Source organism: Dendrobates tinctorius, unplaced genomic scaffold (assembly GCF_039654945.1).
Source record: "Dendrobates tinctorius isolate UK_male_01 unplaced genomic scaffold, ASM3965494v1 ptg000047l, whole genome shotgun sequence".
In the NCBI taxonomy this organism is placed as follows: domain Eukaryota; kingdom Metazoa; phylum Chordata; class Amphibia; order Anura; family Dendrobatidae; genus Dendrobates; species Dendrobates tinctorius.
Genome location: NW_027361715.1, coordinates 12,414,763 through 12,427,639, shown reverse-complemented (window position 1 = coordinate 12,427,639; position 12,877 = coordinate 12,414,763). Strand labels below are relative to the sequence as shown.

General features: G+C 42.4%; 1 protein-coding gene across 4 annotated transcripts in view; it reads left to right on the top strand.

The window, feature by feature from the left end:
- Positions 1–12,877, top strand: part of BCAR1 (BCAR1 scaffold protein, Cas family member) — a 198,713-nt gene that overhangs the window by 161,620 nt on the left and 24,216 nt on the right. For all 4 annotated transcript variants that reach the window (XM_073576221.1, XM_073576220.1, XM_073576224.1 and 1 more), the window contains 2 exons: positions 3,429–3,551; positions 10,795–12,003. In XM_073576221.1, coding sequence (XP_073432322.1) covers positions 3,429–3,551; positions 10,795–12,003 — 1,332 coding nt within the window. The remainder of the gene's footprint in view (positions 1–3,428; positions 3,552–10,794; positions 12,004–12,877) is intronic.

Here is a 12,877-nt window from a genome sequence, read left to right as displayed (position 1 = left end):
CATATAAAAGATGAATGGGACACTCACCACTGAACCATATAAAAGTTGGATGGGACACTCACCACTGAGCCATATAAAAGGAGGCTAGGACACTCACCACTGAGCCATATAAAAGTTGGATGGGACACTCACCACTGAACCATATAAAAGTTGGATGGGACACTCACCACTGAGTCATATAAAACATGAATGGGACACTCACCACTGAGCCATATAAAAGTTGGATGGGACACTCACCACTGAGTCATATAAAACATGAATGGGACACTCACCACTGAGTCATATAAAACATGAATGGGACACTCACCACTGAGTCATATAAAACATGAATGGGACACTCACCACTGAACCATATAAAAGTTGGATGGGACACTCACCACTGAGTCATATAAAACATGAATGGGACACTCACCACTGAGTCATATAAAACATGAATGGGACACTCACCACTGAGTCATATAAAAGATGAATGGGACACTCACCACTGAACCATATAAAAGTTGGATGGGACACTCACCACTGAGTCATATAAAACATGAATGGGACACTCACCACTGAGCCATATAAAACATGAATGGGACACTCACCACTGAACCATATAAAAGTTGGATGGGACACTCACCACTGAGTCATATAAAAGTTGGATGGGACACTCACCACTGAGTCATATAAAACATGAATGGGACACTCACCACTGAGTCATATAAAACATGAATGGGACACTCACCACTGAGTCATATAAAACATGAATGGGACACTCACCACTGAGTCATATAAAACATGAATGGGACACTCACCACTGAGTCATATAAAAGATGAATGGGACACTCACCACTGAACCATATAAAAGTTGGATGGGACATTCACCACTGAGCCATATAAAACATGAATGGGACACTCACCACTGAGTCATATAAAACATGAATGGGACACTCACCACTGAGTCATATAAAAGATGAATGGGACACTCACCACTGAACCATATAAAAGTTGGATGGGACACTCACCACTGAGTCATATAAAACATGAATGGGACACTCACCACTGAGTCATATAAAACATGAATGGGACACTCACCACTGAGTCATATAAAAGATGAATGGGACACTCACCACTGAACCATATAAAAGTTGGATGGGACACTCACCACTGAACCATATAAAAGTTGGATGGGACACTCACCACTGAGTCATATAAAACATGAATGGGACACTCACCACTGAGCCATATAAAACATGAATGGGACACTCACCACTGAACCATATAAAAGTTGGATGGGACACTCACCACTGAGTCATATAAAACATGAATGGGACACTCACCACTGAGTCATATAAAAGATGAATGGGACACTCACCACTGAGTCATATAAAAGATGAATGGGACACTCACCACTGAACCATATAAAAGTTGGATGGGACACTCACCACTGAGTCATATAAAACATGAATGGGACACTCACCACTGAGTCATATAAAACATGAATGGGACACTCACCACTGAGTCATATAAAACATGAATGGGACACTCACCACTGAGTCATATAAAAGATGAATGGGACACTCACCACTGAACCATATAAAAGTTGGATGGGACACTCACCACTGAGTCATATAAAACATGAATGGGACACTCACCACTGAGCCATATAAAACATGAATGGGACACTCACCACTGAACCATATAAAAGTTGGATGGGACACTCACCACTGAGTCATATAAAACATGAATGGGACACTCACCACTGAGTCATATAAAACATGAATGGGACACTCACCACTGAGTCATATAAAACATGAATGGGACACTCACCACTGAGTCATATAAAACATGAATGGGACACTCACCACTGAGTCATATAAAACATGAATGGGACACTCACCACTGAGTCATATAAAAGATGAATGGGACACTCACCACTGAACCATATAAAAGTTGGATGGGACACTCACCACTGAACCATATAAAAGTTGGATGGGACACTCACCACTGAACCATATAAAAGATGAATGGGACACTCACCACTGAACCATATAAAAGTTGGATGGGACACTCACCACTGAGTGTTTAAAATGCTGCTTTATTGCTTTTCAATAAAGGAGAATGTGGAGACAAAGTGGCTGACAGCAGTTTCGCGTGAGAATTACGCTTCCTCTGAGACTTCCGAAAACTCAAGAGGAAGCACGACTTTCAAGCTAGACATCTGTCAGCCACTTTTTCTTCACATTCTCTGCTATGGAAGTCAATAAAGCAACATTTTAAACATTTAGTGGTGAGTGTCCCACTGTCCCATCCTCCTTTTTATATGGTTTCAATTTGTTCTCTTGCTTGGTTATCACCATTGAGGCTGTTTGTTAGGAGCTAAATTCTGGCATTATAACCATTGTTGCTAAATGCACTGAATGAAAACTGGAGCAGTGCTGGATCCCGGTTATTCTGTAAACTAGATTATGGTCCGATGCTATCGCATCGGGAGGATGCGATAGCATCACACCTCTTGCCATGTTAACCCTCAACACACACACTCCACTCACCTTTCACCATCTCCACTCACTCTTTCACTCCACATACGACCCCTTCTCTCACTCCGTCTCTCATACTCACGCCGTCATCGCCGCTGCTCCACGATCCCCGACATCTTCTTCCGCCGGCGCCATCCTGGATCCAGACGTTGTCCACGCCGGCGACATGTTCTTGCGGCGACGCCATCTTGACTATCGCGGGATTTCGCCGATCCAAAATGGCGTCGCCGCAAGAACATGTCGCCGGCGTGGAGGACGTCTGGATCCAGGATGGCGCCGGCGGAAGAAGATGTCGGGGATCGTGGATCAGCGGTGATGACGGCGTGAGTATGAGAGACGGAGTGAGAGAAAGGGTCGTATGTGGAGTAAAAGAGTGAGTGGAGATGGTGAAAGGTGAGAGGAGTGTGTGTGTTGAGGAGTGGTGTGTTGAGGGTTAACATGGAAAGAGGTGTGCGGTGACGTCACCGGTTACAACCGGAAGCTGCTTAGGGCATTTATTATTATAGATTCATCACTAAAACGTGATCAGATTTCTTGTGAGCACCCGATAAATCTTTAGGTCTAAAAATAAAGGGTTATTCTATAGATAATAACTTCTAGAACAGTGGGGGTATAGCCACTGGGACCCGCACTGATCGGAACTTTGGTGTATGCTCCACTGCCACTACATTCATTCTCTATGGGACACCCAAGTCCTGCGCTTATTTTTTTCGGATGTTCCCATAGAGAATGAATGGAACACTGGTAGAGCATGCGCACTGCCAACCCATTCTAACAGGGTGAAAAGTTTCTGATTCTGCCAATCTCTGGAGGTCCCAGGGGTCCCCTGCCACGATCACTACGTTATCACCTATCCTATAATATGGTTTTAGTGTATTAAGAGGACTTTATTTTGGTCTTGCACAGGTCTACGACATTCCACCAATGGCAGTAAAAGGTCCTGTCAGCAGAGAACAAACCCAGGAGATATATGACATCCCTCCCAGCGTGGAAAAAAATCTACCGGAGTATCTGCAGTCTCATTTAATGGTAGGAGATTTAGACTTTTAGTAAAATACTTAAAGGGATTTGTCCACTACTTTGACAGGCTTTTCTTAAATACTATTTTCAGAAGTGTAAAATTAAACCAACAATGTTGGTACAGGGTCTCCCAGCCATCACATGACATTGTTCTATGTTGTCAGTGCTGCAGCCAATCTGCTGCTGCTCCTGGGCCACAGTTTTCACACTTCCCTCGGACTTCTAAGTTTTGTAAGAGGACACCATGACAATTTTAACACATTAGAGTCTACCGATTGGCTGGAGTGATCAGGTGGCGTAACAGTGTTACAGCAGGAACAGAAGAGTCAGCGCCATTATAGCTGCTGGAACAGCGCTGGTGTGGTAGTTGAATATAAGGATTTTTTTTTTTCTGTGGGGCATTGTTGCATTATCAAAGGTTATTGAAGTAGAGGACAACCCCCTTAATTAGTTATAAGACTGGTCATGGTGGGATTGCGTTTACGCTTTTTTGATCAAAAACAGTGTTTACCAAGTACCCTGTGTTATTTATATGCAATATTACTATTTAGTTAATCTCTTTCCGGTCATTCCTTATTGTATTAATTCTTTCGGACCATGCAGTGTCCCAGGCGGCCCCGGAGTCTATTTCATCAGGATATTTGCTCATTTTGTTTCTATCTTAGGTTTTGTCTAGTAACTTGCCACAGTGTGAACATGCTCTTGTACGTCGCATGTATACCAACTTATGCTCCAGCTCATTTCTTTAGTTTTGTAGTAGTTTAGAGACTGGGTTGTCAAATTGCAGGCATAGTGGATTTGTTTTACAGCTATTTCCAAAAAAACACCATGGGCGCAAAATATGAACCCAACTAAATGGAAAATTTGTCGGTTAGTTCATTTTTTTTCTTTCATGTAAAATTGATTTTGCAGTGTTCTGAGCATATTCCATCACCGTGTTACCTGTTAAAGTGAATCTCTTACGTCGAATGTGCTTGCCTGCCTGTGGACATCAGGTTTTACAGCACAAGGAGCTAAGAAATTTGATATTTAATGACTCTGATGCTCATTTTTTAATGTGAACCCTTGTTTGCTCCGAGCTTAGGGGTCCAGGAGTCCATTAAGTAGACTTACTGATACAGGGAGAACTGCCAATCATCAGAAAATATAAATTTTGCTTAAACCAAATTTTTATCTTCAATTTTTTTTGGTGTTTTCCTTTTTCTAAATATGTATGCTGAACACTTGCATTTTTTTTATTTTGCCCTGTGAGCCACATATTACGCTAACAGAGCCATATAATCACCATCACAGATCAGGGTAACAATGAAATAGAACACCTACATACAGATAACACAGGATCCACCATTTATAATAGATGTTGGCTAGAGCTCTCCTCCTCCTCTCCCTCCCTGCACAATGACCTCTGCACAGGACACAGAGCATGCCCAAGAAACTCTCCATTAGAAGTCAGTGAACATCTCCAGTGTATTGTTTCCTATGGTCTATAGGACTGCTGTAATGAATATCTCTCAGGCCCCCTTCACACGTCCGTTTTTTGTGTCTGTATGGGGTCCATTTTTTGACCGCCACAAATACGGACACATGCCATTGTATTCAATGGTGGTGCGCACATGTCCACTTTTTCACATACACCGTATGTACATGTGAAAAATTTGCAGACGTATCAAATTTTTATCAGCAGCACGGACAAAATGCATGCTGCACACGTGCAAACTGATGACACATGGATGACATCTGTGTGTCATCAACATGACACATACCCGCACCTGGGAAGAAGCGGTACAGTTTGCACTGTTACCAGGCGCCTGCTGCTGAAGGCAACTCTCATCATTGTCACTTGGTCTCCCTGAGATCAGCGCGCCCATGTGACAATGATCACAGTTGTAGTAAGCACCCGCTGTGTCCCTCTTGTGTAAAATAAAGAATTAAATAAAAAAAAATTATGTGGGCTCCCGCATAATATTCATAATCAGTAGACGGAAAGCTGACCACTGAGGGGTGATGGTAATAATTTGGGAAAAGGAACAATATCCCAAAAGGTTCCCAGATACTGTATATTGATAACAGATCATAACTGTTTGCTTAGCCTTTACTGGTGAATTTACTGGGGCCATAAAAAAAACAATGACGTAAGGTCCCCCTATAAATTCAAACCAGCAAAGGCTAAAGAGACAACTGTGCATTGATAAGAATACCCTGGGAAGGGGTCAGAGATATTGCTCCCCCAGGCTACCAACATTAGCCCTTAGCCGCCTCAGAAAAGGCACATCTATAAGCTGTGCCAAATCTGGCACTTAGCCTTGTTCTTTCCACTTGTCCTGTGGTGGTGCCAAGTGGGAAAATATTTGTGGGGTTGATGTCAGCTTTGTATTGCCAGCTGACATCAAGCCCAGTGGTTAGTAATGGAGAGGTGTCTATAAGACGCCCCCATTACTAACCCCATAGTAAGTTTAAAAATAATGAAATAGCACAAAAAGAGGACTTAAAAATCCTCCAATAATAGAAAACAGCAAAAGAGCAAAAAGGTTTACCCGTCCAGGCCTCCAGACAAATGCACTATCAGGATGCAGTGGACCCATATAATTAAGATGGCAACACAGGTGCAAGAATACCGATGAAACAACCGCTCGCAGCCTACCAATACATGGAGGGGGCAGCTGCCTGGTATATTAATGCACAATAAAAAACTTGTATGCGGCGCTGTTCACACTATGGCCATGGACAGCATCCAGGCCAGCCTAGTAGTGACACCCTTCTATTAGTTCAGGCGGGCTGCCCAGCGCTATCAAAATGCATGCCATGTGAACAGACACCGCAGTTTACAAGACCAAATGGGCCCAACTGCACCCTGAATAAAAAGTGCAAAAAACACATTAATAAATGTGGAGTATTAGCTGATATTTTGGCCAAAATACGTGAGCCCGTAACCTGCGCCAGAGGTCTCCACGTTTACGGGTACCTAACACTAAATCCTAACACTGATATAGCACAAAAAGAGGACTTAAAAATCCTTCAATAATAGAAGAAAACAGCAAAAAAGCAGAAAGGTTTTCCCGTCCAGGCCTCCAGACAAATACGCTACTATCAGGATGCAGCGGACCCATATAATTAAGATGGCAACACAGGTGCAAGAATACCAATGAAACAACTGCTCACAGCCTACCAATACATGGAGGTGTGCGGTTGCCTGGTATGTTAATGCCCAATAAAAACTTATATGCGGCGCTGTTCACACTATGACACAGTGTCACTACTAGCCTGGCCTGGATGCTGTGCATGGCCATAGTGTGAACAGCACCACATACAAGTTTTTTATTGTGCATTAACATACCAGGCAGCCGCCCCCTCCATGTATTGGTAGGCTGCGAGCGGTTGTTACATCGGTATTCTTGCACCTGTGCTGCCATCTTAATTATATGGGTCCGCTGCATCCTGATAGTAGTGTATTTGTCTGGAGGCCTGGACGGGTAAACCTTTTTGTTCTTTTGCTGTTTTCTAAGTTTAAAACACAGCAAGAATAAAGTTCTTTATTTAGAATGAAACAAAACACGCTGTTTTACATGTTTATTTAAAAATAAACAAGACTCACCTTTACACCTAAACCATTGAAACCCATGTCCCCTGTAAAAAAACAAAAATAATAAGCAACCATATCCCTCACCTGTAAGACATGAAGATAATCCACAGTTGCCCATGTTCCCGGTAAAAAAAAAATCTAAAATAATAAACAACCATATCCCTCACCTGTCTGAGGTAAAGATAATCCACATTGGCCCACGCCGTAATACATCTCTGCAACATCTGATTTTAAAAATGAACGGTGTGTTACTCACACTCTCTGTGAACGGGGGTTACTCACTTTGCAGGTCTTGAAGGTAAACACTGGCACACGCAGGGCTAAAACGAGTCCATTCGGTTTATTTTCTCCATAAACCATGGAAGCATAAACAAAAGGCAAACTGTGTTACAGCAACACAAAAAAACAGTCCTTAGCTGGGGTTGGTTCCTTCAGGTCCTGTTCACACACAGGCCAGGGCAATGTCCTTAGCAGAGCTCTATCTGCTGCCGCAGACACAGGAAGGCGTCTCCTTCCTTAGAACACAGACCACTCTGTAGTGTCCCACTTGGACACATGGAAGTCTGTCCACACTCTGACAGACTCCCTCACACTCTCTCACATATGCTAAACACCTCAATTACATAGCCCTGTAACCACACCCATAGGTGAGGTATGGATCACATGAGCTGGTCACATGGTCAGGACCTCACCACAGGTCCTGAACATACACATATCTTCAGGCAAAATGGGGTACAGTCCGCACCCTCACCCAAAGGTGAAGCAATATTGTTAGCCAGACCCTCCCATCTCTCATAGCTACCCGCAACCCGGACCCAGTGCACTAAATGACATCTTTAGTGCTCATGTACACTATAGACGAAATACTCCGGGTTGCATCGTAGGGAGCATCCATCCATGTGACATATACCTCCCATTAACCATGCGACCACCCGTCCCACCTCAGGTGCCATAATGTGACTGTTCATGCTGAAAACCAGAACACAGTGAGCTGCTGCGAGCGCAGCTTCAGTGACGAGCAGTGACGTAATAGAGGTTACCACCGATCACTGAAGCTGCGTTCCACAGGCAGTTCACTGTGAGCCGTGACGATGAACTGCGGTGACCTCAATGAAGGGGACCCTATGTAATTTTTTTTCTGGGATCCCCTGTAAATTCACCAGCAAAGGCTAAGTAAACAGCTGTGAGCCGTTATTAATAGCCTGAGAACCTTTTGGGTGGGGTATTGTCCATTTTCCCAGATTATTAATATCAAACCATGAGCTTTCCCTCTGCTGGTTATGAAAATTACGTGGGAGCCAATTTTTTTTATTTCATTCTTTATTTTACACAGAGTATACACAGCGGGGGCTGAATACAACCCCCATCATTGTCCCCTGGTCGCGCTGATCTCAGGGAGACCAAGCGACAATAATGAAAGGTGTCTTCTGCAGTAGATACTTGTGAACAGCACAAACTGTACTGCTTTTCCTAGGCACTGGTACATGTCACACGGGACGGCACATGGATGTGACACACGGACAGCAAATGGATACACAGATGTCACATTCGTACATACGGATGGCACACAGACCACGGATCTCACCAGTACTGGTTTTTCCTGTACAGGAATGACCAGGATGTGAGAAGGAGGCCTAAATGTTATTAGTAGATGCGCAGGAAAAATGGCCAATCCATAATCTTGTAAAGGAGATAGAAAAAAGTTACAATCGGAAAATAAACTCAGATGAGTAATAAAGAATTAGGCTTTAATTAGTAGACAGGTGACACATTGCCTTTGACTAAATCCCACCCAACACTATAATTATAGTGCTTTATTGCGGATATTCCTGGCTCCAGGCGCAGGAATGGAGTCACTGGATTACAATTCTGGTGATGTGATTCACGTGTGGCCGGCGTGCATTTCTATTCATGGGATGATGTGCAGCAGGTTAGTCTCTTCTGTGCGTCACTCTACAAGTGGTGTCATCTGCTTACCCATTTCATTAGGTGAATGTATTGTAATTATTCATGTCTTGCACACACCGGGCCTAGCACACATATTGACTGCAGTATTTTCCTCCTCAGACTGGACGCACAGGCGGGTTCCATGTCTTTATATACAGGTGTCTAGCTCTAGAATAGGAAGCATTAGAATAACGGTATCAATAAGTAAGGTCATTAGTGAGTCTTTTGTATGTAAAAACACAGAGCAATTTTCATCAGTGTTTTGGAACTGAGTCTCGTCAGTGTTTGCTCACTGAGTCAGTTTTTACCATCAGTATTTCAGTGATTTAATCGTATAGAATTAGAAGATTGCAAATCTTCTCCTGCCCATTACAGTGTTAATCATGGCCAGCACACGCATAGCAGTGTGTGCTGTCAGTGATTTCTCATGGACCCATAGACTTGTATGGGTAATTTTGATCTGTGACACCGTTCAAAGAAAACGACATTGACGGGATTTTTTGCAGACATGGTGTGCACAAAAAACACACAAATGTGAACACCTCCATAGGTTATGATGGGTATGTGTTGTATCCATGAAAACCACAGATGGGACACGTATGTGATAAAAGGACGTCTAAATGAGGTCTGGTATCCGCAATTTTATTTTTAATTTTATTAAAAAAATAAGGGCTACTAAAAAACTTTATAATATATATTATCAGAGAAAGTTGCTTATTTCTCTTGCTGGATTGTTGTTTATTCTAAATTCATGGGTAAAATCTGTACAAACTGTATTCAGTGAAGACAGACTTTCACGTTGTCGAGATAGATGACAGTTGGTGCTTATGAGATTCTATGGAGAGGTGATTCGAGTTGGAGGAGGGAGGAGCTAGAGGCCGATACAGAAGTTCTACTGAAAGTTCCCCTGAAATGACAGTTAGGTTGGAGTAACACTGCCATAATTCTCGTGTGAGAATCGCATCGTAAAACGTGCCCTCGCCGGCACCTCTCCTGACCTGAGCTTGACAGCTGCATAGTAATCCATTATGCTGTCATGCTCAGGTCAGGAGAGGTGCTGGCCAGTCCGTGAAGTGGAAAGCGATTATCGTACAAGAAATATGGCAGTGTGACTCCAGCCTTACACTTTTTACCTTAGATTTTAAGGCATAGGTTTTAAGGGTAACTATTGTTTCAGGAGCACGCGCAGTAGAATATCTGTATTTTCTTCTAGCTCCTCCCCTCTCCATAGAATCTTATGAGCACCAACTGCCAAATCCTATCTTAATAATGAGAAAAACTGTCTTCACAGTTTACAGACTATAGCCATGAATTGAGAATGATCCAGAGAAGAAAGAAGGACGTTTCTCTGATAAGATATATCACAAAGTTGCTTATTGTCATGCGCAATATTGATTTATGAGATAAAAATTAAAATGACCCTTACTCTATATACCTTTGATAGGGGTCTGCCAAATTTTCTTTCATCTGTTCTAATACACATGTTTGCTCAAAGACTTCACTCTCAGGGGGTGGGAGAGGACAAATTGGACCCCAATAAACCAAAATTCCTTGGCATATGGCAGCCAAATGTAATTATATTCCAAGATGAAAATTCTGCTTTAATATTAGAAATAATGGTCTGTCTATGAAATAGCATGTACATATAAGGCTCGCGTTACTGCTACTAGCTGGACAATGAACATCTTGTGACTTTATTGTGACACTGTCCGTTTGCTCTTTCAGATTTATGATATACCACCCTCGGTAAACAAAGATGTGCCAGATGGTCCTCAAAGAGAAGATACCTATGATTTCCCACCTGCTTTTTCCAATCAGAAAATGCAGCTTCCACCTAAGGCTCTCACACACATCCATGACCCAGAGCCATACATTCCTGAAGATATATATGATATCCCACCTGCTGCTAAGGGCAATGATTCCACCTTTTCCCAAGAGATATATGACGTTCCCCCCAGCTTAAGAAAGCCTGCTGGACAGAACTTCAATGATGTATATGATGTTCCGAGAGAGTTTCATGGTGGAAAAGCTTCACTAGAGACTGAGGCCGATTACATATATGACGTTCCTCCCCAGGTAGACAGGGAGGTCAAAGTGGTGGATGAATTGACTGGCAACTTCAAGAGACTGTCAGCTTCAAGCACAGGAAGCACCAGGAGCAACATTTCCACCTCTTCACTTGATGTTATCCCCGTAAAAGAATCGTCAGTCGTGCCACCAAAGACGCCAGTGAAGGAGCTAAATCTTGATTTGGAGGCAGCGATGGAGCTTTTGGTAAAACTACAACATGGTGTCAATAGCTCAATCTCCTATCTTATGTCCTTCATAAGTAGCACTTGGCGAAGTCAAGAACACATGGAAGTCAACATTCAGAGCATCCAGGCCGCAGCAGAGGGAGTCAAAAATACAGTTAAGGAACTGTTGGAATTTGCCAGGGGGGCAGTAGTAAATTCAGCGCAAGCATCTGACCGGACACTTCATGCCAAGCTAAGCAAACAACTTCAGAAGATGGAAGATGTTTACCAACAACTGCTGAAGCATAGTCAGGCCTTGGACAGCTGTAACTGGGCCTTGAATGTGTTAGTTACAAACAAACCAGGTTCTTCAGATGACCTTGACCGCTTCGTCATGTATTCGAGGGGGATACCAGATGACACCAAACAGTTGGCTTCGTTTCTACATGGAAATGCTTCTTTGCTCTTTAAAAGGACCAAGCAACAACATTCGGTGGGAGATTCTCAGCCGGGACAAGAAAATAGCAATCACTTGGCCAATAATAACAATAATTTGTCTGCTGGACCTACAGAAAAGACCAATATACAGTCACGACCGCTGCCTTCCCCACCTAAATTTGTAGCGGAAGATTCCCCGGAAGGCCAGTATGAAAACAACGAGAGTGGCTGGATGGAGGATTACGACTATGTCCATTTACAGGTGAGACACCCAGAGCATTCAGCCCATGCCTGTCCACTAAAGAACCCTCAAACCCCTGTCTGCAATGATTTTCATCCACATGTGGCTCATGCTTAATATATTATCATTTTTTCCTTGAACGTGGCTTCTGACCATCACTTATATGGAGAAATTGAACAAGGTACAAAAAGTTGAGGACATCTGATCTAGACCAAAAGTCTTTATGCCGAGTTGGCCTGAGATCTCTTGATGAATTAGAAGAGGGCCAGCATTTAAGGAGAATCTGTCACTAGATATAACATTATAAATATTAAATATTACTATTAAATGTTAAATAAATATAAGTCCTGATGAGAGGGTTGTACTTACTTTGAAAATCTAGGTCAGAGTAATTGTATAATTCTGATGCTAAAAGAACCAATTGTTGTCTCCAATTAGAGCTTTAGTCTTAAAGTCATCAAGGTAATATCAGCAAGGAAAAGTTTCATAACAGTCATTGGTTTTTCAAAGTAAATGCACCAGCCTTATCAGGTCTAAAATATTTATATCCAGCTTCTATTGTGAAATTCTGTAATAGATCCCCTTTAAGTTGGCAAGACTCCTATGTTCAAGTATCTGAGCATCTTTTTAACCACTGTAGGTTTCCATAAACACTAAGCAGTTAAAGGAAATGGGAAAACCATTTTTCAGGTGTTTTTCGCTTGGAAGACGCTCTATACTTTACAATAGAAGTCAATGGGAAGGATGGAAAGACGCTTTTTGAGCGTTTTGTCAGAATATTTGTTTAAAAACATTATTGTGTTCTTCATTGTTTAATAGGTTAAAATATTTCTAGAAAGCAACCTTAAAAACACACCCAAAATATGGTGAAAAAAATGCTGAAAAAAATTGAAAA